General features: G+C 53.5%; 1 protein-coding gene across 1 annotated transcript; it reads right to left on the bottom strand.

The window, feature by feature from the left end:
* Window positions 1-4,691: 4,691 nt before the first annotated feature.
* MPP3 (MAGUK p55 scaffold protein 3) lies at window positions 4,692-25,848 on the bottom strand. The gene is made up of 20 exons (XM_058675654.1): window positions 25,753-25,848; window positions 25,410-25,493; window positions 24,583-24,704; window positions 24,308-24,426; window positions 24,043-24,120; window positions 22,646-22,726; window positions 22,332-22,469; window positions 21,703-21,784; window positions 20,318-20,403; window positions 18,793-18,867; window positions 17,981-18,177; window positions 16,887-16,951; window positions 15,846-15,866; window positions 15,248-15,289; window positions 13,797-13,961; window positions 13,639-13,719; window positions 12,158-12,251; window positions 11,909-12,017; window positions 10,487-10,609; window positions 4,692-4,868 (listed from the first exon to the last, which is right to left on the bottom strand). Exons 3-20 carry the CDS (start codon window positions 24,605-24,607, stop codon window positions 4,692-4,694), a joined length of 1,758 nt encoding a protein of 585 aa, XP_058531637.1. The 5' UTR covers window positions 24,608-24,704; window positions 25,410-25,493; window positions 25,753-25,848.
* Between the last annotated feature and the right edge of the window lie 174 nt (window positions 25,849-26,022).

Below are 26,022 nucleotides of genomic sequence, written 5' to 3'. Positions count from 1 at the left end.
CCTCCTCCAAGGGGTTGAGATCTGCAGCTCTTCCAGGCTTTTTGTGGATGGTTTCCACACTGAGTGGACTCTCCAGGTAGGCAGTGCATGCACAGGGATTCCCTGTCACTGGATCTATCACTCTTCCAACTTCGAAAATGATCTCGGCCAGTTCATGTTTCACATGCTTCGTCTTTAGGACAGGTAAACCTTTAAGAAGCACAATATCCCCAACCATGCACTGCTGAAGGGCATTGTGGGCAAAGTAGGTCTTTCTCTTATTGAAGTACTTTAATAAACAGGGACCCAGCATAAGCCTGGCGACTCTCACTTTAGCAGTTTTTGGCATTGCTGTACCAATCACCTTCCCCACAACCCAACTGCCATGGACAAACAGATAACTGACATTAGTGGCTTTGGTCACCTTTCAGGCTGCGGGACTTGCCTGTAGGACTTCAGGCTCACAGCTTGCTGTGGCCACCTGTTTTTAACACGCATTTGAACATAAAATGGTAAAAGCACAATGGGCTTGTATTTAACATATCTGAGCCCAGCTTGTGAATGACAGGTGGTTGCAACATCTCCTGTAGAGAGTAGAATAGGTTGCAGAGATTACACATCACTGGATTAAGATCAGTAACTTACATGCTAACATAACTCAACTGGTGCTGGACACTGGGTCCTGAAAGAACCAAAGGCAGTGCCTAGATTCACCAGGAGAGTGCATGATCAACTAGTAATGTCTGTCACAGACAGACACTGATGGTGGCAGTACACATGCCAACCTTTTAGCATTACTGATCTAGAAAATTCCTCTAGAACTCATATCCTCTCTAATTACAGACACAGGCAGAGGAGGTTTATTGTGTTTGAAGGCCTAAGGAGACCAAGAGGAAGGAACACATCGAGGTGTTTTATGATGACATTTCTTGGTGTGGATGACCAGTGATGCACTTTGAAAACATGTGGCCCAGGTGCTCAGAGCCTATGTACTGCTAAGTGGGATGGAACTTGGAATTACATTTACATACAATTCCACAAATCTGCATTGGTAAACAGGTGCAATCTTAAAACGTTGCTGCTTCTATGAATAGTAAAAACATCCTTACATGTCCTCTTTCTCTGGGGCTCCGTCCTTCCTACTCCCACAGATCCAGCTGCAGACAGCCTGTTTTGGAAATAAAGAGGCTAACTCCACAAAAAGTAAAGAAACCGGGGTGGCATGATGGTTCAGTTGGCTAATCCTCTACCTGCAGCCACAGCAGTCTATATGGGCATGGGTTTGTGTCCTGGCTGTTTCACTCCTGATTCAGCTCTCTGGTTATGGCCTGGGAAAGTAGCTGAGGATGGCCCAAATCCTTGAGACCCTACACCCACATGAGACCTAAATGAAGCTCCTGGCTCCTGGATTTGGATCAACTCAGCTCCAACAGTCGCAGCCTTTTGGTGAGTGAACCAACAAATGGCACATCTTTCACTGTCTCTACTTATGTTTGTAGATCTGCCTTTCAGATAAAAATAACAATCTTAAAAAAAAGAAGAAGTAAAATCACATTTGGGGGCTTGCATTCTGGTACACTAGGTTAAGCCATCACCTACAACGTTGGCATCTCATATAAACATCAGTTCAAGTCCTACCTCCTCCAGTTCTTTAAAAAAATATATATTTATTTATTATTGGAAAGTCAGATTTACAGACAGGAGGAGAGACAGAGAGGAAGATCTTCCTTCCGCTGATTCACTCCCCAAATGGCTGCAACGGCCAGAGCTGAGCTGATCTGAAGCCAGGAGCTTCTTCCGGGTCTCCCAGACAGGTGCAGGGTCCCAAGGTTTTGGGCCATCCTCAACTGCTTTCCCAAGCCACAAGCAGTGAGCAGAAAGGCAAGTGGAGCAACTGAGACTAAGCCAGCATCCATATGGGATCCCGGCATGTGCAAGGCAAGGACTTTAGCCACTAGACTACTAGGCCAGGCCCCTAAGCTGCTCCACTTCTAATCCAGCTCCCTGTCAATGCACCTGGGAAGTCAAAAGATGGCCCAAGTGCTGATGAAGTTCCAGTCCCCTGGCTTCAGCCTGGCCCATCCTTGGCTGGTGTGGGCATTTGGGGAGAAGCCAGCAGGTGGAAGATCTTCCTTTCTCCTCGCTGTAGCACCCTCTACCCATTCCTGCTTTTTAAATAAAAATAAACCTTTTTTAAAAATCATGTTGACACCTTGTTCCGTAACGCACATAAGGAGCATTGCTGCCGTTCTATCTGGCAGCCGTGTTAACGAGCACCCAGTAAGCAGCAGCCAGCCTCCACTGAAACAGGCGGGAAAACTCTGCCCCCGTTCAGCCACTGCGTTCCAGCACCGGTGGGAAAGTCAGCCTAGTGGGACCTGCCAGCACGGGGCTGAGGCGCCCCCATGTGGCCTCCCCCGGCTCTGCAGAAGTCAGAGTTTTTCCCGGTGCTTTGGCCTGTGATGAGAGTTGATTCCCGTCTTCCCACTCGTGCTTCCCTGTGCTTTAGCTAGAAAGTTCTGAAGAATATGACCCTGCTGGGGAGGCCCACGGGGTCAGCAAGCCGGAGGGCTGCAAAAACGTCCTGCTAAGCCAGGTGATGTACAAATCTCTACACAGGCAGCAAGCCTCCCTGGCACATCACCTCTCACCTGGCTCACATGCATGAGTAGCCGCTTCTTTGTCTTAGCTGTTTGCACCACAGTGCCTACTATTATAAACTCTGCGCACAAACACGGTCCTTACTTGCATGTCATTTACTTAATGGGCAGCCTTGATTAGGAACCATGAGAAGAATGAGTATGTGTAGTGGTTAAGGATCATCTCTGGGCCCAGCAGGGAAGCCTAGCGGATAATGTCCTCACCTTGAACACACTGGGATCCCATAGGGATGCCAGTTCATGTCCCAGCAGCCCCGCTTCCCATCCAGCTCTCTGTTGTAGCCTGGGAAAGCAGTCGACGACGGCCCAAAGACTTAGGACCCTGCACATCCATGGGAGACCTGGAAGAAGCTCCTGGCTTCAGATCGGCTCAACTCCAGCCATTGTGGCCACTTGGAGAGTAAATCAGCTGATGAAAGATCTTCCTCTCTGCCTCTCCTCCTCTCTGTAAATTTGACTTTCCAATAAAAAGAAATGAATCTTATAAAAAAAAAATCTCTGACATCACGGACAGAAAGGCTCAAATACCCAGCCCTGCCATCTCTTTAAGCTTTGTATGCTTGGCCACATTAAACTCTCCAGGCCTTTTTTATTACCTTTCATAAATTGGGATGATAGCAATCTTTTTTTTTTAAAGATTTATTTTTTATTGGAAAGTCAGATATACAGAGGAGGACAGACAGCAAGATCTTCCATCCGATGATTCACTCCCCAAGTGACCACAGCAGCCAGAGCTGTGCTGATCCGAAGTCAGGAGCCAGAAACTTCCTCCAGGTCTCTCACGCAGGTGCAGGGTCCCAAGGCTTTGGGCCGTCCTCAACTGCTTTTCCAGGCCAGAAGCAGGGAGCTAGATGGGAAGTGGAGCTGCCGGGATTAGAACCGGCGCCCATATGGGATCCCAGCGTGTTCAATGCGAGGACTTTAGCCACTAGCCCATCGCACCGGGCTATCTTTTCTACCAGCATGGTGAGTTTACCGCACAGTAACAGTGTTGGACACAGCATAAAGACTCAAACACATTGGCTACTCACAAGCAATCAAGCTTTCTGAGCAGCTAGAAAGCATATATATCCTCTACATGTCACAAATCCATAGTGGCATTAGTCAGTTCCGCCTGATGACAACCTGAGACCACACTCTGAGTCTAGAGACTTTTATTTTGATGGGAATGACTTCTCATGACTTAGATGTAGTTTTGACAGGAGAGCCACCTGGTTTTCCACGACCTAGTGTGACACAAGCGCCGGGAATCTCCCGTGAGGGGACAGGCGAGAACCAAGGTCATTGTCGGTAGCTCTTGCTGGTGGACTAGAACAAACCAAAGCCAGGGCTTGACTTTCGAAACCCAAGTGTGTTTAGAAAGGAGGGCAAGGCAGCCAGATGCCCCTCCAGGGTCCCCGAAGGCACGAGGGCATGCCCAAGCGTTTGCATGGCCGATGACGCTGGTGAGGTATGCCTGTTACTCAGAAATGGCTCACGGATGCTCACGAGCTGAAAAGAACCACCTGTTTCCAGGCAGGCCTCATCACCTGCAAAAGGTTAAAAGTCAACACCTTAGTGATGGAAGACAGGGCAACATCGGCAGAACCATCTCCCTTATAGAACAATCGAGTTCCTAATAAAGCTCAGAGGAGGCGTCCCTGTGCTCACACAGCCAACCGCAGCACATGCACTGCCACCACCACCCCACTCCAAACACAGAGCTGCTGAACGTGGGTACAAACAAACAGTCAGGGCCTCTGGTCTGTGACACTTTGATGAAGGAAATGTGATAAGCCTCCCACCCGTCCATCACAGACCCAAAGAGCACAGTGAGGAATAGCTAGCAATAAAACCCACTGACAAACAGGACTTATCACTTTCAGGCTTCTTGATGATGGCCTGAAGATGGTGGCAGGGGAGGGACCGGCAGGGGAGGGACCCGGCAGGGGAGGGACCCGGCAGGGGAGGGACCCACCCCTCTCTTCACTTGTGACTCCTTGGTGACAAATGATCAGGAGGCAGGGCTGACCAACAAGCGAGGTTCCCTCCATCCTGCAGTCCTGGGAGATGTTACCTGATCCAACTAACAGGCACCCAGTGCATGTCCTTGCTCAGCTTCTCCAAGACCCCGTGGAACTGGCTCCAAGCAGCCTGTAGGTCCTCCCTGACCAGCACAGCATCCACCAGGTGCCCGTAGTGCTGGTCTATGAAGGCGGCAGAGGCGGCCATCTCCTGCTGCTGCTCATCCTGCCAGGAAAGAGGGCAACCTGTAGAGTGGTTCTCCCGCAAGAGACACAGCCCCCGCATGCTGGGCAACATCCCCACCTGCAACTGCTAACAAGCCTCTGCCTCATGAGCTCCAACTGTGTACCCAAGGACAGAACGGAATGACAATACCATAACAAGCTTGCAAGAAAGTGGATCAGCAATGGACACGATCACTGTGGTCACTCACTCACTGTCCCCCTGCCCACTCCCACTCCCTTCCCAGGACCTGGGAACTAAAAGCCACCGCATGAAGCACTCCAGGCAAGCCTGGATCTAGATCTGTGGATGAGGGGTGTGTGTGTGTGTGTCTGGATCTGTGATGAGGGGTGTGTGTGTGTGTGTCTGGATCTGTGATGAGGGGTGTGTGTGTGTGTGTCTGGATCTGTGATGAGGGGTGTGTGTATGTGTGCATCACAACTCCTGCCGGGAGAGGACTGCCATAGACGTGGTGCTGGTGGGCCATACTGCAATTCAGTGTGTTTGTGTGAAATAATAATGAGAGGACTATAAAGGACGTTCACGACAGAAAAGCTGGGCCAGCATTTTCAGAATCACCGGGGAGAGTAGGAGAAGGGAGAGAATAAGGAATTCCAACGACCTTCCGAAGACAGCTGGACTCACTGGCAGAATTCGCATTTTCTTTTGGTTTCCTCAATTGAGGCTCAACGTGAGCTCAGCAGAGGAACCGAAGAAAATGCGGGAACAAACCTAATCAGGTCCTCTGTCCTTAGGGTGCCTGGCCTCGTTACTCAGATAGCTTTGTTGCCATCTAACATCAAGGGATAGGCAGCCACATCTGTCTGACTCAACCTGGTGGCGTTTGCTTCTCCATTCAAAATAAAATCTATGGAGTCTACCAGATGGGCCTGCAGGCTGACAGCCCAGCAGGCTTGGAAGAAAGGAAAGGGACAGTGAAGTTACACACCGCAGCTGATCGCTGGCACTCTCCCCTCTTCCTACGCCTTGCTAGTCTAGTCCTTTGCCACCCTCTCTGCTTCTGGGGGCTCAGGTTCCTCGTGCTGCTAGGGGGAGAGGGGTGACTTCTGTCTTGCCCACACACCTCCCCCACTACTCAAAATGTTCCCTCTTCTTGGTCACCAGTCACAGGCCGACATTACAAAAAACATCAGCAATTTCTTGATATGAGGGCTGCTGATCTAGGAAGCAGGGTTTTTAACACTGATTTATTTAGGGCCCGGTGGCATGGCCTAGCAGCTAAAGTCCTTTCCTTGAACATGCTGGGATCTCATATGGGCGCCTGTTCTAATACTGACAGCCCCGCTTCCCATCCAGCTTCCTGCTTGCGGCCTGGGAAAGCAGTCCCAAAGCCTTGGGACCCTGTACCCACGTGGGAAACCCAGAAGAAGTTCCTGCATCCTGGTTTTGGATTGGCCTAGCTCTGGGTGTTGCAGCCATTTGGGGTGAGAACCAGCGGATGGAAGATCTTCCTCCTTTCTGTACATCTGACTTTCCAATAAAAATAGAATAAATCTTTAAGAAAAAGATTGAATGATTTGAAAGCGAGAGAAGAAGAGACAAAGAGAGAAAGATATCTTCCATTTGAGGGTTCACTCCCCAAATGGCCACCAAAGCCAGAACTGCCGAGAACTGCCTCCATCCGGGCCTGCCACACGGGTATCATGGGCCCAAACACTTGGGCCATATTCTGCTGCTTTCCCAGGCACCCTGAGCAGGAATCTGGGGTCAGAAAGGAGCAGCTGGGTTGACAGCCAGTGCTACAATATGGGATGCTGGCATCCAAGGTGGAAGACTAACCCGCTACATCACAATACTGGCCCTGAGGACCAGTAAAAATCCAAGAGAAGGCTGAGATCATGGCTGCTCCTTCCTACTTCCCCTCCAGGAGGGGACAAACTAGATACAGCTGAGAGACGCTTGCCAGTTCCTGCTCTGTCCTGCGGGATGTCTGTCATGCTCAGGAGTGCGCTGCAGCCTGCATGTCCCATCTCACCTTCTCCACCCCCAAACACATGTCCTCTGTTTCCTCCAGGCACCCAGATGGAAGCTCTGAGCTTGCTGAGAAATCATAGAAGGAAAATGTCTCCCACAGTTTCTCTAATGAACACTTGGAGCCAGGAAGAAGTCCAGAAACTCTACAGTGGCGTGAAAGCATCCCTCAGCCCCGGAAAGATTTTCCACACCACCTGCAGCTTCAGCAGGTGACTGACTGGTCCTGAAGTCCCCCAGGCTGCCCCTTGTCCCATTCCAGATCAGCTAGGACATCAGAGGCAAAAGTTTCACCAGCCTACAGGCAGCAAAGAAATGCCCAGGGGATGTGCCCAACGATTGGTTCCTAGTACAGGATCCTGACCTGGACCTTGGAAATCATACAGTGGACAAATGCTTCCTATTACGCCAAGCCAGACCCTTGGGAGAGATTTCTCCAAATGTGGCCTGGGGTCTGCCAACATACTTCTTTTTTTTTTTTTAAGATTTATTTATTTTTTTTATTACAAAGTCAGATATACAGAGAGAGGAGGAGAGACAGAGAGGAAGATCCTCCATCCGATGATTCACTCCCCAAGTGAGCCGCAACAGGCCGGTATGCGCCGATCCGAAGCCTGGAACCAGGAACCTCTTCCAGGTCTCCCACGCTGGTGCAGGGTCCCAAGGCTTTGGGCCGTCCTCAACTGCTTTCCCAGGCCACAAGCAGGGAGCTGGATGGGAAATGGAGCTGCTGGGATTAGAACCAGCGCCCATATGGGATCCCAGGGCGTTCAAGGCGAGGACTTTAGCCGCTAGGCCACGCCGCCGGGCCCTGCCGACATACTTCTAAAATCACAGGAAAGGTGGGTGCTAGAAAACAGGGATGCCTCTGGGCCAGCACAATGGCTCAACTGGCTAATCCACCTCTAAGCTCAGCATCCAATATGGACACCAGTTCATGTCCCTGCTGCTCTACTTCCCCTCCAGCTCCCCGATTGTGGCCTGGGAAAGCAGGGGAGGGTGACTCAAAGCCTTGGAACCCTGCACTTGTGAGGGAGACGCAGAAGAAGCTCCTGGCTCCTGGCTTTGGGCCAGCACAGCTCTGGCTGTTGCAGCCATTTGGGGAGTGAAACAGCAGATGGAAGATCTTCCCTCTCTCATACACTCTTTCTCTCACTCTGTCTCTTCCTCTCTCTCTGTGTCTAACTCGTTCAAATAGAATAAATACCTTTTTCTCTCTCTCTTTTTAAATTTTATTGCAAAGTCAGATATACAGAGAGGAGGAGAGACAGACAGCAAGATCTTCCTTCCGCTGATTCACTCCCCAAGTGACCACAGCAGCCAGAGCTGTGCTGATCCGAAATTGGGAGCCAGGAGTTCTTCCGGGGCTCCCACATGGGTGCAGGGTCCCAAGGCTTTGGGCCGTCCTCAACTGCCTTCCCAGGCCACAAGCAGGGATCTGGATGGGAAGTGGAGCTGCCGAGATAGAACCGGTGCCCATATGGGATCCCGGCATGTTCAAGGCGAGGACTTTAGCCACTAGGCTACTGCGCCAGGCCCAGAATTTTTTTTTTTTTTTAATTAAAAATAAGTAGAGGCCCAGCATGATAGCCTATTAGTTAAATCCTCACCTTCCATATGTCGCAATCCCATACGGGCACAGGTTTATATCCTAGCTGTTCCACTTCCCTTCCACTTCCTCCCTCCACTTTCCTGTTTATGGCCTGAGAAAGCAGTAGAAGATGGCCCAAAGCCTTGGGACTCTGTATGGGAGACCTGGAAGAAGTTCCTGGCTCCAGGCTTTGGATCGGCTCAACTCGACATTGTAGCCACTTGAGAAGTAAATCAGCAGATGGAAGATCTTTCTCTCTGTATATCTGCTTTTCCAAAATAAATAAATAAACAAAACAAAAATAAGTAAATCTTTAAATGGCGCCAGCTCTGTGACATAATGGGTAAAGTCAGCGCCTACAGTGCCCACATCCTGTGCAAGTGTTGGTTCAACTCCCAATTGCTCCACTTAAGATCCAGCTTCCGGGCCCGGCGGCGTGGCCTAGCAGCTAAAGTCCTCGCCTTGAACGCCCTGGGATCCCATATGGGCGCCGGTTCTAATCCCGGCAGCTCCACTTCCCATCCAGCTCCCTGCTTGTGGCCTGGGAAAGCAGTTGAGGACGGCCCAAGGCTTTGGGACCCTGCACCCTGCGTGGGAGACCTGGAAGAGGTTCCTGGTTCCCGGCATCGGATCGGCGCATACCGGCCTGTTGCGGCTCACTTGGGGAGTGAAACATCGGACGGAGGATCTTCCTCTCTGTCTCTCCTCCTCTCTGTATATCTGACTTTGTAATAAAAATAAATCTTTAAAAAAAAAAAAAAAAGATCCAGCTCCCTGCTGATACACCTAGAAAAGCAGCTGTGGATGGCCCAAGTGTTTGGGCTCTTGCTCCCACAAAGACTTGGAAGAAGCTCCTGGCTTCTGGCTTCAGACTGGCCCAGCCCTGGCCATGGTGGCCATTTGAGGATTGAATCAGAGGATGGAAGATCTCTTTCTTTCTCTGTCTCTCCCTCTCTTTGTAACTCTAGCTTTCAAATAAATACATTTAAAAAGAAAAAGCTAGAGCGTATCTTCAGGATCTTGAATTGGACAATTATTTGTTAGATATCACATAAAATCTTAAATTTAAAAAAGATAAACTAAACTTGACAACAATTGTGAAATTTTGTGCTTTAAAATTTGTGGGAGGGAATATTTGCAAGTCACATATCTGATAAGGGACTTGTGTCCAGAATACATAAGGCATTCTTGGCACTCAATAACAAATGATTAGATGTTAAGATGGACAAAGTATTTAAATACACATTCTTGCTTGTCCCACTCTCACAAGGTTTCTAAGTAGTTCTGTACCCAGGCTGATGGTCTCCTTGGAACTGTCTTAAGGGGAAAATTTCTGATGTCCCCATGAATCTCGTCATCCTAGGTGACTGATGGACAGCTGTGACAAAACAGGTATGACCAAGGACTGTCCAAAGTCCACAGTGGCAGGGAGCTTCCCTCGGAGCTGGGTGGGGGCGGGGGCACTGAGGGCCTCTTCCCGATGGAGCTGGCCACACTGGAGCCTCGGATTCCCCTGTACTAACTGCCAGCTCGTTGTCCTGCCTGACTGTTGAGAAAGATGAGTCACCAAGCCTCCCCGTCAAGCGACAATTCTGCCAAACACCTAGGTTCAGGGTGGGGGTCCTGAGCACTGTGGTGGTGAGAGCAACGCTCATTTAGACACACGCTGAAGTGGCTCACCCGCTGGCAAGCCCTCTGATGGACCCTCTGATGGACCCTCTGATGGCTCGAACTGCTTTGAAAGCAGTGACCATGATCTTGTCAGCTGGCAAGACGTGAAAAACAGCTCTGGGTTTGCCCTGGAGTTCCACAGCTGAGTGTGTGTTTGTCATACTCAGAAAAGGGCTCTAGTCCCGGTCCCTTCTTTGGGAAAAAGGGAGGGGAGGGCATGTAAGCGCAGGCAAAGCCACACTGCCTGGACTGGGAGACCTTCCCACTCTATGACCATCCTATGTGCAGTCCCAGCATTCCCGGGTGCAGCCCCTTTTGAGTCCCCAGGGAAAAAAAAATTTTAAAAAGCAAGCCACATGCAACTCACTAGCAGGACCGCTGTGTCCTCCCGAGCTGGGGACATCGGAGGTGTCTTCCTTTGCTCCTGAAGGGCAGGCCTCACAAACACAACGTAGGGTTTGAACTCGGAGGTCCTCAGCCGTTTGAGAGCCTGAGAAAGTTTGAACACATCACAGACGCAAACCTTCCTGACATCAGACCCTTCTACAGAGCTTCTTCCCATAACCTCTAGGGCAAAGGTCCTTAGGTCACTGACCCTACAGTGGACTTTGGCAACTCATTTTCTCATCCTCCACTTGGACCATGAACCCAGCTGGTCCTGAAGGCTATTTGCTGAGAGCAGAAGGTTCCAAAGCCTGCGTTCAGGGGACCTGATGCCTCTCTCAGCCCTCTGCTTCCAATTAACCTTTTCTCCACCTGCAGTTCCAGACGCACAGGAGAAGGGAATTCAGTGTGCATCCAGTGGGCCAGCAGCACACTGTGTGAATGACACACAGGAAAATCTGTGCCTTTACACAGGCCTTGTCCAGGTTCTCAAAGAGGACAAGGTTTGCAAGGCAAATGATGAACTTACCTAAGAGATCACTTGGTTATGCAAAAGCACACACCCTTCATTAGTGCATTTTATCCCTAATGTAAAGACCTCCGCTTGGAAATACTGGTATTAAACTGCTGTTTACATTACCTGTATCCCCCACCCCCACAGGAAAAAAAATCAATAAAATCACTTTAAAAAAAAAAAAAGCAGCTGACATTTAGCCATTGCACGTTGCCTCCTAGCTCCCACCAGGTCCCAGCTGGGGAAGGCATGCGCACTCAGACACAGCGTGTTCTGTGCACCATGTTTCCAGCGCACTGGGAGAAAATAAAGCCTGCAGTGGATATCACAAAGTTACAGCTCTGTTCCTCCAAAGCAGGAGGAAAAAAATCCCCAGACTGAGTTCAAAGCTTGGGAGTCTCTCTGAAAGTCAAGGTTAAAAGATGGCGGGGTTCCTGTGGCGCACAGCATGCTGGGTGTGCAGAACTGGCTACAGTTTTGAAGCTCTGCACAGGGCCAGCCTCCCTTCCTCCCTCTTTTTCTCTTTCAAACAACTCAGCTGCCTCCTCCCCTGGTGACTCCCTGAGCATGAACTTCATCCGTCCCAGCTGGGGAGCGGACCGTCTGACTTGGCCTGGGTCACGGTAGCCAGCACCGCCTGCATCTACTGTGTGAGACGCTGCCCGCAGGGGTTACTATCCTGGGCCTGTTGTGCCACCGGAGGGGCCACCCTCTTGGCAGCTAGTGTGGTGCCTAGGGTTACAGATGCACCTGTGGATACAAAACTTGCACTTAGTTTTCCCCAGGAGAGACTGGAGAAAAATGCCACATCCAGAGTTCTGCACACCGTTACCATCCCCTGGGGCTAGAAATCCCTTCAACTGGAAATCCCCAAACAGCTCATGAACTCACTTCCGGGTCCACGTCCACCAAACAAACTTTGTTCTTGGCCATAACCACCTGAATGGCCTCCAGGCTGGTCCCGTAGAGGTTGTCCTGGTATTCCCCGTGCTCCAGGAACCTGAGACGCAATCAGAGGGGGAAAGACCGTGAGTCTTCCCCAAACTGGCAAAGGAAAAGACTCCCCGGCCACGGCCATCCCAGGAGCTAGAGAGAACGGGCTGGACACAGAGACACGTGGCCCGCTATCCTGCAACCTACTTGTTGTGCTGCACGTCGGCCTCAAAGGCTTGTCTGGAGACAAAGTGGTATTCGACCCCTTCCTTCTCGTGGCTCTCCCGGGGCCTCGTGGTGTCTTGGAAAGAAAGAGGGAGCACTGGGCAGAGCAGTCCTGGCACAGGGAGTCCCCTGATGCTCTAGATGACGGGGTCACCCGTTCGGCAGCTGGGAAGGCTGGGGTGCCCAGCGGTGAAGCACGGTGCTTGGGGGGTGTTGGCTGGCGACAGCGGAGCTGAGGAGCTGGCTCACACCAAGCTCCTCCCCTCACCTACACAGTCCCAGCGAGATGCTGTGGCTTTTGGAGAATGTTATACAACCTGCAATCCCTGCCTCTATTTTCTGCATTGCTTTTCAGTTTTGAGGACAAAGGGGCCACAACCACATCTGACCCTGCTGTGGGCCTTTCACTTATTATTCAGCTTCTGTCAAAGGAGCCGTGACAACAGCCAGCCGTGGTGAGTCTCCTAAGTGTCCACGCTAGGGCTGGGACACACATTTCCGCTGAAGGCTGGCTCCCAGAGGCAGTCTTTCCCCCAACACCAGGGCCCAGTCCATGACCTAAGCAAAGCTTCAGAGTGGTCCCAGAACACTCTGGAAATGCCCCATTGCTGCCACCATGGCATACTCTCTTGGCAGCACCAGTCACACAGCATCCACTTCCTGACAACAGGATCAACAGTGACTCCCAGAGAGGAATGGGCAGGAAGTGGTGGCAGCAGGGAGAGGGCACAGTGTGACCTCATGAAGTGACCAGGGGCTTCAGCACAGCCAACTGTGTGACATTGGGTGGGTTACTTAACCTCTCTGATCCCTCCCTCAGCGGTACCCGAAGAGCTAGTCAAGTTACTACACACAGAAGCTCCCCTTTCCTCTCCATCCTCCACTTTCTCCTCTTCCTTACTTTCAATAACCAGAGCCCCTGCCCACAGGATCTTGGCAGGCCTGGCCACGGAGGGAAGCAGGAAGCCTCAGGAACGGGCAGGAGTGGCATCTTCCAGCCACCCTGAGAGGCTGCCATCCAGTTGCAAGGGACAGCCTAAACTAGACTACCCCCTGGGCTCCCACATCCCTGCACTGCCCTCAGAAGTCACCCAAGGCACAAAAGTCAATCCTGTCACTTTGAAAAGGAAGCTGGAGCGCCCCCTTTTGGGGACCCCCGTTGGGGTCAGAGACTGTCATGTTGGCCAGCAGTGGACTCTGGACTCACGGCCCAGTCCAGTCAGGAACCAGGCACACAGTCCCCTTGCTTCTGTCCCAAAGGGTCCTAGTGGACCACCGAGAGTGTTACTGCCCATCATACCTGGGTCTCACAATCTGCTACAGCAAGTAGTGCCTGGGATCCAACGTAAAGGTTAGGATGGACACGGGGAATCAAGTTACTACGAAGTATTGGTGAGTGCACACACATGTGCAAACAAGCACATATAACACACATATGCAAACACACACACATGCCCTCTTACGTGGAACAGGAACACCAAAGTGCTGTGGGTCCTCGGCCACCACCTTTTGCTTCAGCTCGTGCACTCGGGCTCCCAGAGACCCTGGGAAACACAGGAAATGCAGGCTGACCAGGGTCCCCACAGAGCTCCCCTTCCTGCCCCTCCAGGATGTCACTTACCAATCAGAACCACCAGGCGGGGCCGCTCCCCAGGCTGCTGCTGGTACCTGGCCACCTCCTCATAGGTCAGAAGCTCCAGAGCCTCAGCTCCCACAGACGGCTTCCCCTCCTGGGAACTCCCAGGCCTCTCCCGACAGCCCAGGCGGAAGCTCCTCCGAAGGCCAGCTTGGGGGAGGGACAGAGGGACACCATAGACATCTACCCCAGAACCTCCCAGTAAAGGGTTTCTCCATTGGTCAGGTCTAGAGATGGAACCAAGTCCCGCTGATCCCTTCCAACCTCCTCTTGCTCCAGGAAAGGGGTGTGCAAGAAGCACAGCAACACTAGGGCCTAAGGTCACAGTTTCACTTGGCACATGGCTGACCTTGGCCAGATCTCTCCATCTATCGTGAGCCTGGGATCCCTTATCTACAGAATGACAAGGGAAACCCACCAAGGCCTAGATCAAATCCTAGCCAGGGGTAGGGAAACGCACCGATGATCTTATTTTAATAACAGCGTATGACAGAACTGGAATTTGATCACCATCCTGAAGTTACGTCACTTGTCCTTGTCTTTAGGACACACATGCTGTTAAGGGTGGCTACCACTGACTCTCACGTGACTCAGGAAAACACTGTCCCTTCAGCCGCCTTCTCTGTAGTGTCTAAGGGTTGGATTCCACCAATAGCGGATGGAAAATATCTGGGGGTAGGGATGGGGCTAGACTGTGATTGGGCCAAACACATACAGATTCCTGCAACCCCTCCACTCCCATTTTTATCACCACTACAGTATAAGAGCTACATGATGCAGTATGATAAGGGTTTCTGCAGCACTTAATCGGGTTAGGGATCATAAGCAATCTAGAGATAGTTTAAAGGAAATGGAGACTGGGTGTCAGTTATGTGCAACTATTACATCATTTTGTACAAGAAACTCAAGCACCATGGGAGATCCTGGAACTTACGCCCAGGGACACAGAAGGAAGGGAAGGGAACAAATGATAAAGCCACTGGGGTAAGCATTAACAATCGGTGTACCTGGGACCAGCAGATAAGGGAGTTCTTTGCATAGCTCTTACAATTCTTTGTAATTCTGAAATAACTTGCAAATAAAAGCGTACTCTTTTTTTTTTTTAGCCTATCTCTAAGGAAAAAAAAAACGGTGACATTTTTAAAAATGACAAATCCCTGGAGACCAGTAAAAGGCTCCATCACTATGGTGGCAGTGTGGACAAGGAAAGAACTCCAGTTCAGACGGCGAGGGGGGATGGACACCTGCTGCAGCTGTTAAGAACTTGAGACTCCAAGAGCGTGGCTTAGATCCTGCTGTTTTGCTCCAGAGCTCACTTCCTGCTGAGTCATGCTGGGGGACAGCTCAAGTGGACACCCTGAAGCTGCAGTCCCGGGTGGGCAGCAGGCTGCAATACAGCTGTGAGGGGAGGGGTCAGCGAGAGCCCTGCTACTCACCCACGTAGTGCCCTCTGAGATAGCCCTCACAGTCACAGGTCTCTGGGAAGCAAACAGAGGGCGGGAGGTCAGACTCACGCTGCATCACCCCTGGCTAGGGTGACTAAGCCGCTGGCCACCAGGCAGACCCCCAGATGGAGCTTCAGGGCAAGCTCAGAGGTCACATGTTCTGGCCAGCCCACAAACACCAACTCTGCTCTGCCTGGGTGTCCATGCTCAGGACCCTCATAGCTCCCCTGGAAGGGGGAGGGAGGACGGGGCAGGGCTCTGGGCTGCAGGTGCTTTCCAGCCCTGAGCCAGAATCCGTGTGAGAAGAATGGAAATTCCACTCAGGCAGTCCCCGCCCTCCAGTCTGCTGGCCACTCGGTCAGTCAAGCTGAGTCTAGGGTGGCTGAACCCTGTGGGTCCTAGGTGGAGAAGAGACCCTGAGTCTCGTCCCCATGGTTCTGGATGCCTCAAAGACCGAGCCAAGCTGAATGGCAGCCCTGGGAGGGGGACACAGCCACCGGTGGGGGTTGGAAAATGAGTGTCTCCAGGCCAGATCATGCCATGAAAAGGGGCCTCTGTCCATGTGCACAGGGGACAAGCACCGGCCTACCTTGGTCACAAGGCTGGTCATCTGCGGTGTGCACAAAAAGACAGATGGAGTGGCGTTAGCAGAGGGGAACGGGAAGCCCTACAGCTGAGAGGCGGCCATGGCCCCCGGTGCCCAAAGAGCCTTCCATCTGTCCCTCTCCTCCTCCTCCAAAGCTGTAATCTGCGCTGTACACGTTATTAAACCCCATGTCCTGCTCTAATTAGTCTGGCTGTGTGCATCTCATTAGTGGCCCAGAGCCAGCCAGCTCATTGCTGGGATGGTGGGGGAAATATCAAGGCCTGTCCCTTGCAACTGGACAGCAAGCAGGGAAAGGCACCCACCCTTTGTAATGGCCAGTGAAGCTGCTCCCCGTGGGACCCTGCAGTAAGAATACAACCCACTCACCCTTGTCTGGGCCAGGGACCTGCCGGGCTCCTGCAGACACCACAGAGTGAAGCAGAGTGAGGCAGCCCAGCAGCCAGCTATGCTGCAGCCACCAGTCCCCTGCTCAGAACTCACAGCCACTAGGCCATCTGTATTAGAAAGGCCCTAGCAGCACAGCCTACAAAAAAGGGTCTTGGACAACAGGCCTGGGAGACCCCAGCCCAGCTCTTTTCGCTGGACTTTGACACACATGGGGCAGGCTGCAGACAAACACAGCCACTCAGGAAAACTTGAATTTCAAGTACACAAGAAATCTCATTGTAAGTATATCCCAAACACTGCGTGGGATATACTTACTCTGAAAAACAAGTCTATCTGAATTGCAAATCGAACGGGGTTTCCTTTGTTGGTATCTGAAAGGACACAGTCACTCAATCCTTCTACTCTCCCTGTCAGTCGTTCTGTCAGCTCCAGAGTCAGAGACAGCCCCCTGGGACTCTAACGAAAGCTCCCTCTGTGGCCCCCCAATACAGAAGCTCCCTCCTCAGGGAACAACTGCCCCTGCCCATCACCCTACTTCTCCTCCTCCTGCCAATACAGGTGGGACCCCAGCATCCCCTCCAACCCAGCACCAGTTCCCAGGTCCCAACCCCAGCCTCTCCCCGCCCATCTACTCACAAGGAGGCTTCCTGAGACTCTGGGGACTAGGTAGCGTGCCCGTGGCTCTCCGGTAGCTGAGTCGCCTGTGGAGACACAAGAGCGACACCCCGGGGCACTGGGTCAGAGAAGCAGCAGAAGAGAACCTTCTAGAATGGAGAAAGTGGAGACAGTCTAAAGGTGCATCTAGAGTATCATGAGGTCATTTATCTGTGACCCTTCCTCCAAGAAGCTCTCCTGGTATGTGGGATGGGAAACACCCCACTACCAGCTCCTCCACAACAGACATCGTGGAGTCCCAGCAGCTCCAAGACAACAACAGTAGGCCTCACTGGATTCACAACAAACTCTGCCTGCCGGGGAAGGGATGCATGTTCCCTGTACCACACACGGAACTGTCCAAACATGACAAGTGACAGGTCACGATGTGGAAAACACCCCCAGTTGTTATTTCAAGTTTTTTTTTAAGCAAATTCCGCCAATCTGCATACAACACTCAGATAAAAAGCACAGGACGGGATTGAATTATGCCATCGAGATGTGAGCCATCCTTGCCCTCCTCGTCCATATACGCTTTCTCCGATCACATAACACGATCAAAGCTTCACAGCCCCTGCCTAGGGACTCAACCAACCTCAGATCACAACCATCCAGGAAAAAACAGAACATACGTATAGACTTTTTCCTCATCATTATTCCCTAAATAACATAGAATAACCATTTGCAAGATATTTGGATTGCATGAGATAATCTAAACAGCCTAGAGGGGGTTTAAAGAGTGTAGGGGTGGGGGTATAGGTGATTATGCAAATACTGTGCATTGCACAAAAGGGACTTGAGCATCCATGAGCTCTAGTGTCAACCAGGGGTCCCAGAACCAATCCTCAAGGACACCAAGGAACAATAGTAATCACTAACTTAATAACAACAACTAGAAATCCTGTCTGTCTTAGACAATTATCAAGACGGAAAGCACAAGTTCAAAGGCCTTGGGTACTCACTTTAAGCAGCAACATGGAGCAGGCTCCCCTAGCTGTAGCGGCAGAGACCAAGGTCGGTGCCCAAGTCTCTGGCCAGCGTGGGGTCACCCCAGGATGACACACCCCAGAACCCACCTCTCCTGGAACTGCTTGGAGGGGATGAGGCCGGCTCGAAGGTTGGTGTCCCCTACTCGCTTGGCCTGCCACCATGTGGGGTCATCCTGGCTCACCACCTCCAGGACCTGCCTGCGCTGGAAGGGCAGGCCTGCCTCCTGGCAAGGGATGGCACGGTCCTCCCGAGGGTTGTAGTGGAAGAGGGCCCGCATGAACACCTGTGTGGTAAGGGCAGTAAGAATTTCTTTGCCGAGGTCGGGTGGGGCTTCTCCCTTTATCTCCCTCCTTACCCCAGATACACACACAAAAAAAATGTGGGTACAATGGTCTTACCCACTTTCCTGTAACCCTTGACCCTTTGTGCCCTAATCAACTATGCAGATTATCAAAATATAAGAAAAAGTGAAAAAAAAAAGTTTCTTTGCCACCATATGTTATAAGGACAGACCCCTCATCCAGGCCGAGCTGCTCCTAGGCTCCTGAGTTCAGAAAAGAATCCTCGTAAGTGGCCAGTCAGGTCACACCTCAGGTCAGAAAAAACAGAGAAGGAATGGCCTGAGGAACAGCTGACTGATTTGTCCTCCAGGAAAACTAAATTCAACAGCGCCAATCAAGAGCCTTTGCAAGCTTCTCCTGGGGCCACATGCACCTGCCCAAGGAATACAGAGCATAGGCTTCGGCCTGAACCAACCCTGGCCATTGCGGCCATTTGGGCAGTGGATCAGAAGATGGGAGACCCCCTTATGTACATGCAGACAGACGCAGCTGGAGCAAGCCCCCAGCCCCGGCCAGGGAGCTGTAGCTTCGGAACCGAGGACGCCCATCGCCCATACCTTGCTTTCCTTGAAGCGATCTTCCTCCTGCGTGGCCGGGATGATTTTGAGGGTGATAGATCCCTGCGACTGGGCCTGCCAGAGACAGAGCAGAGGTTGGTCACCTTCCAGGTCTGACCTGTCAAGTGTCCAAGTCTCACTGCTGAGGACTAAAGACCCAGGTTCAGAGACTGAACTGTGGCACAATGGGTTAAACACCCATAGGCATCCCCTAGGTGATGCCAGCACATGCCGGCTTGCTCCAAGTCTCATCCAGCTCCCTGTTTACATGCCTGGGAAGGCAACAGGATGACCCAAGTGCTTAGGTTCCTGCCATTCACGGAGGAGACATGGTTGGAGTTCCTGGTTCCTGAATCCAATCTGGCCCAGCTCAGACCATTGCAGCCAACTTGGGGTAAGGACGGGGCGGACGGGGGGCAACGGGTAAACCAGAGGATGGAAAATCTTTCTCTCCTTCCCTTCTCTCCCTCATCCATTCCCTTCCTCTCCCTCTCTGTGACTCTGCCTGTCAAATAAAGAAATAAATCAATCTTGAAAACTTAATAGAAAACGGAAGTAAAAGATGAAGTTAAAAATAGATCAATGAAATTGATCTTCAGAATGCAGCCTCCTGCCCACGGCCCACCCTTCTAGGAGTGCCCCTAGAACCAACAAACGCAAACCTATGAGAGCCAGCATGCGCATGACCATGGGACAAAGGGATGGGAGAGTCAGATGCGAGTCCAAGGACACAGTGTGCACCAACTGTGCCTCTTGGCCGGTGGGGGTGGGGAGGGTGCCTAAAAGGCCCTTCCTGTGGCATCTTTCTGGGAGGTTCCATTCCCTTCACGGGACAGAGACCTTGTCCCAGCACCAAGGACCCTGTCATTCCAGGAGGGTCAGCTTCTTGGGGGGGTCTCTGGCCTTGCACTGCTATACAGAAGGCCAGCTCATCACCTGGGAACACAGGCAGTGAAGGCCAGCAGCAGGGAAGGAGCACTCGTGCCAAGAACCAGAAGGGCCAGGCTGGGGGTGGGATGAGGGCTGCAGCGGGACGAACCTCTTCCCATGCACGGGGAGTCAGCAGAAAGCACCAGGTCACAGGAGACCAAGCTATGATGGGGGGCCTCTTCCCTACTTCCATGTTGATTCACCCCCGTGCACAGTGCACTGGGCAGCACTCACAAGCCCAGAATCCCCAAATGTGGAGAGTGCCTTATCCTTTTCCGGGGAGCTGTGAGTCCTTTGCCCTGCTTCACAGGGCAGAGAACTAAAACCCAGAAGATCGGACGACTTGTCCAAAGTCATGCAGCTACAAAGAGGCATAGCCAGGATTCAAACCCAGGGCCCAGTAGGAGAGGGACCTGGGAGTATGGAGAAGGCTGTACTGAGAGCAGGTGTCCTGCTGCCCCCCGACCCAGCTCCCAAGTACACTGTCAGACCACCTGGCCTGCAGCCCCTTCATCGGGGACACTGCCTGGCTCTGGGAGCCGTGCTCTGGGCTTCTGGGAGACCCTGCCCCACCCCAGCAGCACATGGCACCCACCAGAATCTGGCTGATTTCGTCGGGCCTCTTGTGCAGGACTGCAACCCCGTTCACTTCTCGGAGCTCGTCTCCCACGTGGACTAAGCCTGGCAGACACAGAAGCTGACCATGAGCTGGGGAGCTTGCAGCTCTGGGCATCGCCAGCGCTTGCCTGAAGGTTACAATGCCGGGCCAACTCCAGGTTAAATGAGGAGAGTGCAGCGGGAGGACCATCTGAGTCCCTGCATGCTGGACACTTCACTCAGCATGGAAGTCTCAGCACCACCAAAGGACATCCCCAGCTTACAAGCTGGCAGCTAATGCCCAGGCAGACAAAACAGCTTGCCCAAGGTCACAGGGTTACAAAATAACAGAGACTGAATTCAACCCCAGTTCCTGCAGTGTAGGAAGTCTCCTCTATGACCTCTGCTCCTCTAACATCATTAATTCCTCACCCTGTTGGGTCCACAGACACACTCCAAGGGCAGCCTTTTTAAATCTCCACAAAGAAACCTAAAGGCATCTCTAAGGAGGCCAGCATTGTGGCGCAGCTGGTTAAGCTGCTACCCTTCACGTAAGCATCCTATATAAGTGCCATTCATGCCCCGGCTGCTCCACTTTTGATCCAGCTCCCTGCTAATGCACCTGGGAAAACAACAGAGAATGACCGAAATCTTTGGGTCCCTGCCACCCATATGGGAGACCCTTGGCCTGGCCCAGCCTCCGCTGCTATGGTCATTTGGAATGTGAACCAGCGGATGCTGCTATGGCTCCCCAGTCCCAGCCCCACCTGTCTCTGCCAGGACTCTGGGGCAGAACAGGCACCCAGACCTGCTGAGTCAGCCTGCGCGTGACCAAGGGGCTCCGGGGACTCCTGTGCTCATTAGCATTGGAGAAGCACTGGTTCAGGATCCAGTCACCAGGGTCCCCCAGACTTGGGGACACACACACACCAGCAGGCTTGCTTCCTGTTCTTGCAGCTCTTCCACATCAATGATCAACAACCTGTTTTCCACTCGGCTGGATCTGGGACACACAGAGCCTCCCTTTGGCAAGAGCAGCTTGAGAAAGCAAGTGGGCAGCAGGGCAGGGCAGGAGACCGACCCAGGGAGGGGTCATCCTGCCCCTGGGGATCCCCTAACAAATCCAGGCTCTGTGCTCATATTCATCATCATCAGGCTAAGCCAATGCACGAACCCTGCACTCTGTCCCTGCACGTTCAAGACCCCCCCTGAGTGTGGGAAGCAGATGGGTACTGCAGCCCTAATCCCAGAAATCAAAGCACCTCCCAGCCAGGTGAGAGGCTGGGAGTGGGGCAAGGGCACCCTAGCAGCAAGGCAGGGATGCTCAGGGACCTTGGCTCTTGGTCCAGCCAGGCCAGCACCACCTTGCCAGCTCTCACTCACCACTCCGGTCGGCCGCACCCCCTCGCATGATCCTGGCCACCACAACAGCCCCCGAGTGCTCGTCCCGTCGGATGGTGGCACCCTGCATTACACACAGAACAGGCAGGCTCCTAAGAGGCAGCCCCAAGGTCAGACCTCGCCTCTGTAGTCCCTACAGCTGCCTCCCCACCTCCCTCTGCCACCCCACAGGTGGGCTGGTGGCGACCCCTGCCAGCAATGCAGTAAAATCCACATCTCAGCTTAGCACAGCCCTGTGGACAAGGCCAACATCATCAAGGTCACCCTGCCTGGAAGGAAAGCAACACACTTCCTGTGAAGCCCAACCCAGAGCTGGCTCAATCACATCACAGATAATGAGGAGCTTTTTGCATCCCATTCTCAACCTGCCACTAACCAGTCCTGAGCTCCAGGACTGCTGTTGTTGCCTAGGGGAGTCCATTGGGGCCCAGCCTAAGCCCCAGGACCAGGACTCGGCCCATGGAGCACAGCAGAGATGACATCTAGGATGAGGAAGACATGACAAGCCCTTCCCGTCCTGCCCCATGCAGGAAGGCTAAGCACTGAGCCGTAGTTTTGAATTCCACTTTGCCACTGGCCATCACCACTGGCCTAGACAAGAAAGCACCCACCAGGGGTTCTTTGTTCTTCACCAAGCGCACAATCTTCACTGACTCCTCCTCAAAATCCTCCTCCATGTTCTCAGGCAGAGGTGGGAGCACGGGGTCAAAATTCTTCTGGGCCACGGTGTCATGGACTATGAGCATAGCCTGCCGAGAAAGTGTAGGGGAGCCAGGCTGGACTCAGAGTGCAGAGAGGGCCGCAGCTGGACAGGGGTCTGGGGCTCCCCAAGGCACCACTGCCCAAGCAGTCCTCACTCAGTAGCCTACCCCCAGGTACCCACCCAACCCCACATGGCGCAGGCAGGTAGGACAGGAGGGACTACCCTGAGGTGGGGGGTGGACAGCAGCTGCAGCAGCTCCCGCTCGTCACCGTGCACAGAGGCGGCCTGCAGCTCCTCCATCACCTGCGGGGAAGGAAACACCCTGGGCAGCTGGGCCACCCCACCCCCAAGCAGCTCCCCTCTTTAAGTCTCACTTCCAAGGGTCCCCTCTCCCACCAGGAGCTCCTGCAGCACCCAAGGATGGATGAGACCCTCAGCTTCTGAGGAAATCAGGTGAGGGCCTGGAGGGAGCCAGCAGGTAGCCAAGTTCATCGGACTAGAAGTAACACAGCCTTTACTGTGCACCCTTTACACCATGTGCACCTGCTGACTGAACCTTCGCTACAAATTCAATGTAGCAGAGACTAAGAAGGGGAAGTCTGTGGAAAGCATGTATTAGAAAGGGACAAGGCAGGGATTTCCATTTTATTTCGTTCCCAGACAACTTCTCTTTGATTGACTAGCAGCTTCCACAAGCCTTTGCAAATGCCCTCATCTTGTGTTGCCATCTTACAGATGAGAACTCTGGAACACCTTGCCCAAGGTCACAGCCAGGATTTGAATCAGGTTTTACCTGATGATTTCAGCACCCTTAACACCACCCTATCCTCCAGGTGAGAAGACTTGAGTCTTAGAAGGGTTGGGTGCCCTCAGAGGGTCAGAGGCCACAGACAAGTTGCTGAGCCTGGGAGCTGGGCACCCAAAACAAGGAGTGGAGATGGTGGGGGTTTTGCCCCTCCTTCCCTGGGCTGCAGCCTGGGGTCTGCATGTGCACTCAGAGCTGACTTCTGTGAGCAATCAAGACAGCGCTTGCTGCCACCAAGCACAGAAGTCCACATTGGAAAACATCCCTTTAAACAGTGACACAAGCAGGCACTTAAGAGTAACCACATCCTCATCCCGCACAGTGCCCGGGTTCGATCCCCGGCTCCACTCCTGACTCCAGCTGTTCCCTAATGCAGACATGCACCAGGAGGCGACGGCTCAGATCGTTGAGCTCCAGCCATCCACCAGGGAGACCAGCAAGGGCTAGGGCCCCCACATCAGGACGGCGAGCTGAACCCCCAGAACACAGCATGCTTGCCTGGCCAGTCCCCTTCGCCATCTCAGAACAGATGGCCATCTGCTGATCCCGCTCAATGCTCCCAGCTACAGCCCAGGAGACAGATTTTCTCCAGAACACACAGCAGGTGGGCGTCACCCCAGCCCTGGCCAACACTCCGAACTCCTTCTTGCCTGGCAGGAGGCCCAGGGAAGGGAGTAAGAGAAGCTGCTCTTCACCTTCAGGCTCTCAACTCCTGGTATCCACAGGCTTAGCAAGGGTGACAAGGTGAGACAGAGAACTGAGTGGTAGACGGGGAAGATGGAGGTAACCTCAACAGGAGAAACCTGGTACTTACATCCTCAGCCAGGGCCACCGCGCTATGCAGAACGGGAGTCGGACTCTGCCTCTCATAGTAACGAAGCTTCTCATGAATCTGCAAAGACAACCAATGTCAAGTTTACCCTGGACACCACCAATAGCAGTGTAGGACAGCAGAAGAAGCAGCCCTGACTAGCAGGCTGGGGAAGCCCCCTGTCTCCCAGGAGGGGTGGGGGATGGCCACAGAGGCTGGGCAGACCCGCAGACACTTGGGCACGGAAGGCTGGAGGATGTGGCCTCACCTTCATGAGGTACTCCAGGCTCTTCTCACTGAACACATCCCTCAGGAAGCCCATCTCCTCCTGGTGGTTGGAGTCAGGCCTGAGCTGCGAGGTCAGCAGCGCCAGAGTTTCATGCAGACCTGGGGGTGGGGAGCCAGGACAGGAGAGACAGGAGGTAGAGGCAACTCTGTGCCCCCTGCCACCTCCCCCTCATCAACGGACCCTCAGATACAGTTGCAGCAGGTGCCTGGGCATCCTGTCCCTGGACTGCAGAGTGGGAGAGAAGGGATGCTCACCTGAGTCCTCTGACAGCATGGGCATGCCTGGGCCGGTGGGCTGCTGAGCGTTCCTTGTGCTGGGGATGGGGCAGAGGTGGGGCTGATGACGTCAACAGTGACAACACACCTGCCAGGTCTGGCTGAGACCAGTTCGGGCAGAGAGGAAATGGAAACACAGTTATTTATTTATTTACTTATTTTTAGAGAAAGGAGAGAAAAGCAAGCTTGCCTCCTGTCTTCCCCATCCACCCTCCCCACAAACACCAGGCAGTGAGCTATGGGAAGCGCAAGGCCTGAGCCATGGATACTAACACTCCCACTTCCCTGGCAAAGCAGCAGAGGTTGCTTGGGATTCAGCAGGTTACTCTGGATTAGAACCCACACGCAGGGCGGCTCTTCCAGGGCAAGCCTCCTTGACAGCTGGCGCTCTCCACCCCTCAGCAGGTGTATCTCTGACCACTGTCACCCTCGGAGGCTGTGCCAGGTTATCAGCCTTACACATCCTGGTCTGGCCTACAAGCCCTGTGTTTCCCCCCACCACCTCCCCAAGTCCCAGCCTAGACAGGGTCTCCAGAACTGCCTAGGAAGGAGGTGTCGGCCCTGAGAGTTGGATTTCTACTATGCAAGGATGGGGGGGTGGCTTCTATCTCGATAGCCCATCCCAAGACGCTCTACAGCACGTGGACCCCAAAACTCCTTCGGAAGGAGACAACGAGAGTCAAGATTAATTCATTCCGCAAACATGGAGCCAGCCCGCCACGCAGAGCAGCTGGGACGCCCAGATGCATGAAGAATGGTGCCTGGCCCTCCTGCTTCGGCCCCAGCCCCGGCCCCGCCAGACTCACCCTCCGACCCCGGCTCGGTACAGCTGGGGGCCCCGCGCTCCGCGCCGGCGGCAGAACAGACTCCTGCTAGCTTTCGGAAGGGACCTGTGGGACCAAGGAGCGCGGCTGGGTGAGGGACAGGCGACACCCGGAGACCCTAGGGCCGCCCCAGAGGATGTGGAGCGAGGACGCACGGGGTAAGGGGCTGCGGAAAGGAAGGAAGCTGGGAGGGGAAGACCGAGGGATGGGGGCTGCCCCCACCTCAAGTTAGGGTCTCCTTGGGCCGCCAGGGATGATCTCGGCGCGCCCGGCCCGGCCTCTCCCGCCGGCGCCTGCCGCCTTGTCTTTTCCCCGCGCCTCCTACCTCGTCGCGCGGGGATCTGAGCTCCGTGACCGTGAGCCGCGCGGGCGCTCCGAGCCGCCGCTGCCGCCGCTGGCTCCGCCTTCCCGAGCCCCTCCCTGGCGCGGCGGCGCGGGGCGGGAGGAGGGGTGGAGCGCAGGCGTCCCCGCGCCCGGCCCCCGCGGCCCTAGGCCCGCAGGCGCCGCGCTCCCCGCACCGTCTCCCCGGCCGCAGCGCCGCCTGACCGAACCCGAGAGCCCGGCCTGCCCCCACTCGCACCACCCGCCCCCGCAG

The sequence above is a fragment of the Ochotona princeps genome, chromosome 17, assembly GCF_030435755.1.
Source record: "Ochotona princeps isolate mOchPri1 chromosome 17, mOchPri1.hap1, whole genome shotgun sequence".
Lineage (NCBI taxonomy): Eukaryota > Metazoa > Chordata > Mammalia > Lagomorpha > Ochotonidae > Ochotona > Ochotona princeps.
Note: the sequence above shows the minus strand (reverse complement) of the source record. Positions and strands in the feature narration are given on the sequence as shown.

Excerpts from the sequence above, each read along its gene's own strand:
- MPP3 (XM_058675654.1), bottom strand. The coding sequence starts at position 24,607 with ATGCCCATGCTGTCAGAGGACTCAG. Across the intron at positions 22,727-24,042 it reads CGGTGGCCCTGGCTGAGGAT|GTGATGGAGGAGCTGCAGGC; the intron begins GTAAGTACCAGG and ends CCTTCCCCGCAG. Across the intron at positions 15,290-15,845 it reads TGACCAGCCTTGTGACCAAG|AGACCTGTGACTGTGAGGGC; the intron begins GTAGGCCGGTGC and ends TTTGCTTCCCAG.